At 39.4% G+C, this 7,500-nt stretch overlaps 1 protein-coding gene across 1 annotated transcript in view; it reads left to right on the plus strand.

Moving 5' to 3' along the window:
* LOC137971994 (probable cysteine desulfurase) overlaps nt 1-7,500 on the plus strand; it is a 27,394-nt gene that overhangs the window by 13,915 nt on the left and 5,979 nt on the right. Inside the window, exons 12-17 of the mRNA XM_068818783.1 lie at nt 1,339-1,385; nt 1,780-1,984; nt 2,761-2,825; nt 4,232-4,276; nt 5,645-5,756; nt 6,882-7,037. Coding sequence (XP_068674884.1) covers nt 1,339-1,385; nt 1,780-1,984; nt 2,761-2,825; nt 4,232-4,276; nt 5,645-5,756; nt 6,882-7,037 — 630 coding nt within the window. The remainder of the gene's footprint in view (nt 1-1,338; nt 1,386-1,779; nt 1,985-2,760; nt 2,826-4,231; nt 4,277-5,644; nt 5,757-6,881; nt 7,038-7,500) is intronic.

Genomic DNA, 7,500 nt, shown 5'->3' on the forward strand with positions numbered 1-7,500 from the left:
TAAAAAAAAAAAAAAAAAAAGAACCCCATCCCTCTCGCAAACATACGACTGCTGGTCAGAGTGATTGCGCTTGCGGAAAAAACCTGTTTTGTCCCGGTTTTGTCGCTTTTGTTCGGTCGTTTTGGATCGAGGGATTTGAAAGCGCGCGGAATTCCTGGCTGGGAAACCAACCAATTTTATCTAGCTGGCTGGGAAATTTCTTGTGTGTCTTGCTGGGAAAAAGGAACAGATAATATTTTCCCAGCAACACTGAAAAACACCTGAAAATGCCTTAATAACATTTATTTTCATTAACTGGGGTATAATAATACATTTTACAACAAATTGGTCGTTGGGTGCCCCTGGTGTATGCTGGATGCCCTTTCCCTACTGCATGATTTGGAGGTAGAAGAACGGATTGAACCCGGCTAACAAAGGACACCTACTGAACACACTTGACTACATGAAATGTTATATATTTGGACAGCGAAATGAACATCAATGCAGTTACCTGAGCAAGTTAAGTAATTACAAGGCATCCTGAACGCTTGAACGGGATTTCAGCCATGACTGTGACTTGACTACTATGGTCTCGCCGTGATATGACTGAGTAGGGCTACTCGCGGCTCGCGGCCTCGCCCCTCGCATATTACGTTCTCTCGGCGGATTTTCGAGCGAAAGAGAGACTGCTCGCAGTCTACACCATGTGCAATTCGCCGCATTTATATCTCAGGAAATACATACAAGATGTTTACAACCGCTTATTACTTCATGTAATACACAACAGTGTTGTTCCAGGGTATGTTGTCCCAAGCAATGTCCGTGCACCTTGTCTGGTAATGGTGTAGTTGGGAACATTGCGCGCATTGCTTCTAATTTTAGCGTGATTCCTACTTGCTGGCTATTGACATTTGACTCTGAAATGGTTTTTTTCTTTTTCCATTCGCTCGTTGAGGGTGTGCTTGTTTTCTTTTAAACTCATGTGGTTCAAGAAAAATTCATTGCCAAACTGGTAACGTTGCTTTTGTTAAGAATGCTCGAAAGGGTTTGTTGAAAATTGGCTCAGTTCTAACCACATACATTTCGTATCAAATACCTTAAATTTGTTAAAATATGTCCGAGCTAATAGAATATATTTACAAAAATGACAAATTACATAATATTGGCAAAGCCCTCTGCACCATTGCTATTGAATGATACACTTTCCCAGTGATAAGGATGAAGATACGACAAATCGAGTTCATGGCTTTCCTAAGTTATTTGAACTATGAGAAGTAGTGCACTATCGAATGGTCAAAAGGAGGATTGTCTCTTCTATATAAAAGTGATCATTATGTTATCCGTCTTTGTTTGTTTCAGGCTGTAGGAACCGAGAACATTGAAGAAAGGGAGGATCAACTTTGCCGGTAAATTTCCCTTTCTTCCATTTTACTATAATTACTTTCTTACCATTCTTTTATAGCAAAATGAAAATTTTGGGAAGTTTGTGGCAGCTAATGATCTAAATGATCTTTTAGCAAGACTGTATGAATGAGATAGGAGAATGCTTTTGTGGCCGGTCTACGCGCCGATTCATTATCATAGCGATATTGCTTGGAACGAAAAGGTGTGTAGGTTTTACGACTAACGTCCCGAAAAGTGCAGGACGAGTAGATTATTTCCTAAGAGGCTGCCTCTGACACTGACTGGATTGTAAGTTGGCCAAACGTTTGCTTGATTTGTGTTGTCCAGTGCAAAATTGGAATACTCTGGGGTTTTGTACTTATCGCACGGAGTGACCACACTTTTCTTGATTTTTAGGAAAGCGTTTCACGCCCTTGGCGACAACCCAAAGCTAATAATTCTTGGAGATGACAGGGCTCGCCGACTGCCGATCTTCTCTCTAGTAATCTACCACGAGGACAGCGGTAAAATTGTACACCACAACTTTATATCTGTGCTGTTGAATGATCTCTATGGCATCCAAGCTCGAGGAGGCTGCGCGTGCGCAGGTCCCTATGCTCAGGTTAGCAACAACTCTTTCGTTCCCATTTCAATGAACACATTTCTGTTTGGATTCCGTGTATCGTTTTAATGTGACGTCAGTGATGCTTGATCCTCAAAACAAAGAAGAATTCCAATGCTAAACGGAAAAATTATATGGATCTGTTTTATGTTTTTTGGTTTTGCATCACTTTGCAAATTGATTGATGTACTCATCTCGCTTCACTTTCCCAAAAGACAAAACCATTTGTCATCAACGCTATCGCACGTTTACCTCGCTTTTAGCGACAGGTCCATGTAACTGTCTCCAGTAGTTGACAAACGTCAACCAACTAAAATTGTTTGATTTCAGCAAATGTCTTGCATGTTGGGTACAATTTGAATTACTGCAAATAAGTTAGCCAGAGACTTTTGATTGCAATAATTTTCTATGAAGAAACTCGCTTATGGAAAACGTCAAACGTTATTTCGAACTTGACGCGCACCAAAATTAATGAGACCTTGTTTGCCATTTACTGAGCGACCACCATCAAGTAAGTACTGATAAAAAAATAAAATCGAATTAATCGAGACCAAAAAAATTATGATGGTCTTATGACAACTGAGAAAGAGCCGACCATTTCCCTTAAGCCGCCGAAAGCGGATCTTAATTTCTCTAATAATTCGTTTCATCTTTGATTGTCAAAATCGTTTCCTTCGATAAGCTGTTTACCAAGCGTTTACCCTTGTAAATCTTATGCTACAAATTTTTGAGCCTACTTCTTCAAGGATTAAAGATTTTATTTCTTTGAACTCAAGGATCTGCTGGGGTTAAATGAAACAATGGCAAAGAAGTTCACATGGTTTCTTGAAAAACATGACAAGTAAGTAAATTATTGAATATCCTTTCACTAGCTGTGGTAAAATGGCTCGTGGTCAGAATTGAAAGATGAATTTCAGTATAAGTGGCTTTCACGTTACGACATCACCGCCATATTATTTGTTTTCGCCCACCAATATTGGTGGACGAAAACAAAAGATATCTTTTATTAGTTGAATGGTCCTTTTGTTTTTGTCCACCAGCAATTGTACTTTACTTCATTGTTATCTGTGTCTCTAAAGATTGGTTGCAAACCATCTATACGCAGTAACTCATATGTAACCAAAGGCGAGAGTTGTAGATCAAGAATTTATATATACCTGGTCGGAAAAGAGTTTGCCACAGTGTTCTGTAGAGGCAAACCCAGACTGAACTGTCTTATCACATGTGACGTTTTCGTCTTGTTTTGTTTCATCATGGTCCAAATATAGACACGTCCAAGTTAGAGTGTTTAACACTCTTCTTCGACAGCGGCATCTCGCGAACTACAGCATCATCGAAATGGATAGCATTTTTTCTGAAAACAGAGTGTAAAAACTGTTCTGACCCACAATTCAAATTCAATTTATGAAAAGGCTTTGGTTTCGAAAAACTGAAGGGTGTCCTATAAATCCGGTTGGGATTACAACACTCCTGCGTAAGTTGACAACAAAGTTGATTTTCAATGAAATGATATATGAATTGGATCATATATGAACTACGGATATAAAATCAAGTGAAGTTATAATCTTCGCAGTTGTGAACGCAATTGAGAAGCCTGAAAAATTCAGGACTTCAACTTCCCGTTGAAGTCCTGAATTTTTCAGGCTTCTGTACGAAATTGCAAAAATTGCGTTCACAACTGCGAAGATCATAGCTTCACTTGAAAGTTGATCTTAATAAAACTACCCAATAAAGCAATCCTATTTAACGTCGATGACTCGTATCAGTAATTCAACTGAAAAACCTGAGGTCGACGGTGCGCTCATTTTACTCCCCACTCTCCATCAGAACTCCGTTTTAAGGGTATTTAAAGCTACTCAAGCTAAAATGAAAGGAAAGAAGTCGAAACAAGGATGTTAGATATGGGGATCGAAGTCAGGACGTCTTGAACCAAGGCCGTGAACAAATATATGAAGGGGGTAGTTTCTAAAGAAACTGTGGTGCTGCGTCGGTGGGGAAGTAGTGTACAAAAATTTGGTTTTATCAACGGAGTTGATAATGTAAATTGGCCACCGTACAGAGATTCTAAAAGCAGACGTTTCGAGCGTTAGCTCGAAACGTCAGCTTTTAGAATCTCAGTACGGTGGCCAATTTACATTATCAACTCCGTTGATAAAACCAAATTTCCGTGAACTAATATAACCGACTGTGCCATCCTTGCTCCTCTCCCTTCTCCTCTTAATGCTTTCCTTGTTCGTTTTGTTATAGAGACGATGTAGGAGGATTATTGAAGGAACCACTCGAAATAATGAAGTAAGTAGAAGATTGATTTATGAAATCTCCAAAACTCACCAATAAAGAGGAGCATTCGCTATTTCCCCCTATCCCATGGGGAATTCTTTACTTAAAAACAATACAAGTTATTTACTCTTGGGAACTGTATCATGCTTCAGTAAACTGGATTTCCATTGTTTCAACGCAGATAACCCCCCAAATTAACTGTTCATGTCTGCCTCCGCTTTAAAGCAAGTTTAAGTGCGAAGTTTTTGTGATGGTAATTAGTTCTACTTTACATATGAATGAAAACTAATTTTCGCACTTAGAGTCTCTTTGAAGAGGAGGTAGACATGAACTAGGAATTAACCTATTGAACATGAGTCAATCTGCGTGTCTACAAATACGTGATGTCATTGAAATGACAGAGACGAATTCGTTAAGGAAAAGGAATAAAATCTCACTTGGTAGGTCAAATGCAACGCAATCGCGCAGTAAGTGATTTTATTCTCTGGTGCTTGCATCACTTGAAGAAAACGTTCTTATTAGAAAGATTGGCACTAAAACACTTTATCACTGAACAGCAATGTTATGGTACCTCATCAAACACCAATTATTGCTGAAAAGGATTGGGTCAGTTTTGTGACGTAAAAGGTTACCGTGGCAACAAGAAAGCCCTGCAAAAACATCCCATGTTTTGGATTTAGCTGCTCATATCTCAAAAACGAACTCGGTGACCCCCATTTTGTATTTGTGAAATGTAATTGGCATGCCAGAATAAAACCTCCTGCAAAGTTTAAAAAAATTCTGTTGAGCGGATTTAGAGCCACCTTAAATAATTGAAAATTTAAGGTAGTTCTGAATCCGTTTCAAAGAATTTTTTGAAACTTTGCAAAATATAGGGTGTTTTTGCAATGCTTTCCGGGTGCCATGGTAACTTGTTATGTCACAAAAATGATTGCATCTCTTTCAGCAATGTTTGATGTTTTACACGGCACCATAACATTGCTGTTACGTGATAAGATGTTGTAGTGCCAATCCTTGTAATAACAAGGTGTCTTCAAAGTGTTGAAACTGGTTTGAACCACCTTAAGTTGCTCACTTGAACTAAGTGCGATGATCTTCCTGACTTTCATTTCACGTATACTCTAGTTAAAATAGATGGAAAACAGATTTCATTTACTTTAAAAATCATTTAAAGGAATAAACTCGAAAAAACACATGCAAAAATAAGTCAACAAAACGGGGTTTCCAGTGGCCATCCATTCCAATATAAACCCGGCCAAAAGATGGAGACAAGCTAACCGCTGGGGTTTACCACATGCGACTCTGCTAACAAACGCGAGTGCGGCCTGTTGCATCCCGATAATTAACAGCTTCTTTTTTCACATTTTTTCGTTATTTTAGGCCCGGTTTTGTTAGAATTAACCTTCCTTATTTTATGAGTGACCGTTTGATCGATTTTGTGCTGAATGCAATCAACATGGTTGCCACGCATGGCTGGAAGTTATTACCGCAGGTGTGTAAGTATGCATAAAAACTGAAATGACGCCTATTCGATAAAAACGAACACAGTCGATAACTACGGGGCTTTAACGAAGACCTACCATTAAAAGTTTGGTGTACAAATGGCGCTAAAAGCAAAAGTCTTTGTTTTGTTTTATTTAAGCGCAGTGATGAGCATGTTTTTTTCCTTGCACAAATAAAATTGTTTTCCCTTCTTTTTGACAAGCTGTAGTAATGGGGTAGGGCAATTTTCTTTTTTCTTTTGCGCTGTTTGGTCTTTCCCCAAACCATACTGACCGCTTTATCCTAACCTGCGATCAGGCGTACTTTTCTTTAGAGAGGGTACGAAAAGCGGGTACCTGTCTAAAGAAAAGCGTGCCTGATCACAGGTTACCTTTATCCCTGAGTATCATACATCATATCATATCTTTTTTTTTTTTACCCTAGGATTTTAGAGTAGCTTGGTGAAACTAACATCTCTGAGCATTTACCCTCCTAACCATGATATACAGGATACAGACTACAACATCGGGAACTCCATGCCCTACTTTTTGCTAATAGTGTGTGGGTTCTTTTACGTCCCTGACATAGGGTCATGAACGTGGAAGGGTTGTGAGACGGGGCCTACGGTTTATTGTCTTTATCTGAAAAGACTAGAGAGTTTAACCATTTGCACATGTCAGCAGCAATCTAAGTGTTGGTCTTTCTGATCCGTAGTTTGATCCCGCGACCTCCCGCACCGTAGTCCAATGGTCAACCAATATACCCTTTTCGAATTCTCACAACTGGACTGGATCTAGCATAAAATGGAGGTTAATGCGGGCAAATTAATTCGCATTTGAAAAGATTTGGCCGCATTAGCCTCCATTTCATGCTAGATCCAGTCCAGCTATGAGAATTCGAAAATGGTCTATTGAGCCACGAAATATGTTGAGCAAGAGCCGAATACAACGAAGATTTGATTTTAGTGGTGTACTATATCTCGGCTGGCTAAACCAGCCTTCTTCAGGTATAATAAGAGTTTAGCCAGCCGGTCATTCATAACTTTTGTTGTGTGATAAATATAAAATATCACCGTATGTGCGTTGTCAAAGCTTGTGGGTAATTTTGTGAACTTATTGTTATATTCTTGTTTTAGTATCACTTTGATCCTCAAACTGGAGGATGGGAACATAAGCAGTTCAAAAAGGGCAAAGGGGAATCTCTGTTTAGCTTACATGATATTAGCTATGACGAAGCTGGAATGATCATCAACAGTACTGAAACCTGTCGCGAGTACAGAGGAACTCTCGAAGTGAGTACATTATATTATTGGCAGTATCGAAAACGAAGCACTCGAAAACGAAGAACGAAGCACCCAAAAGATCGAAAACGAAGCACCCTATTTTCCTTCGGAAGATCTCTTTGAGCATTGGCAGAAGCCAAATTTTTTTAGCCCCTAGCTAAGCTAGCTCTGGTCAAAGCGATTTTGCAATGGAAATTAGGATGCTTCGTTTTCGAGTTGTGGGTGCTTCGTTTTCGACCTTTTGGGTGCTTCGTGCTTAGTTCTTCCGTTTCGAGAGGTTCGTTTTCGATACTGCCATTATTGTATTTGTAGGCATAAGCGGGCATCATGAATGGTAATCGGATTGGCGGCCCTTATTTTTTCCTATAATAACGAAGTCGAAAGTTTTTCTTTAACTCCCTTGATTTGTCAGAGCACTAAGGGATCAAAGATCAACTTCCGCTTTTTATTGTCGTTGTCCGTCACGTCAGGG

This window comes from Montipora foliosa, chromosome 9 (genome assembly GCF_036669935.1).
Source record: "Montipora foliosa isolate CH-2021 chromosome 9, ASM3666993v2, whole genome shotgun sequence".
Lineage (NCBI taxonomy): Eukaryota > Metazoa > Cnidaria > Anthozoa > Scleractinia > Acroporidae > Montipora > Montipora foliosa.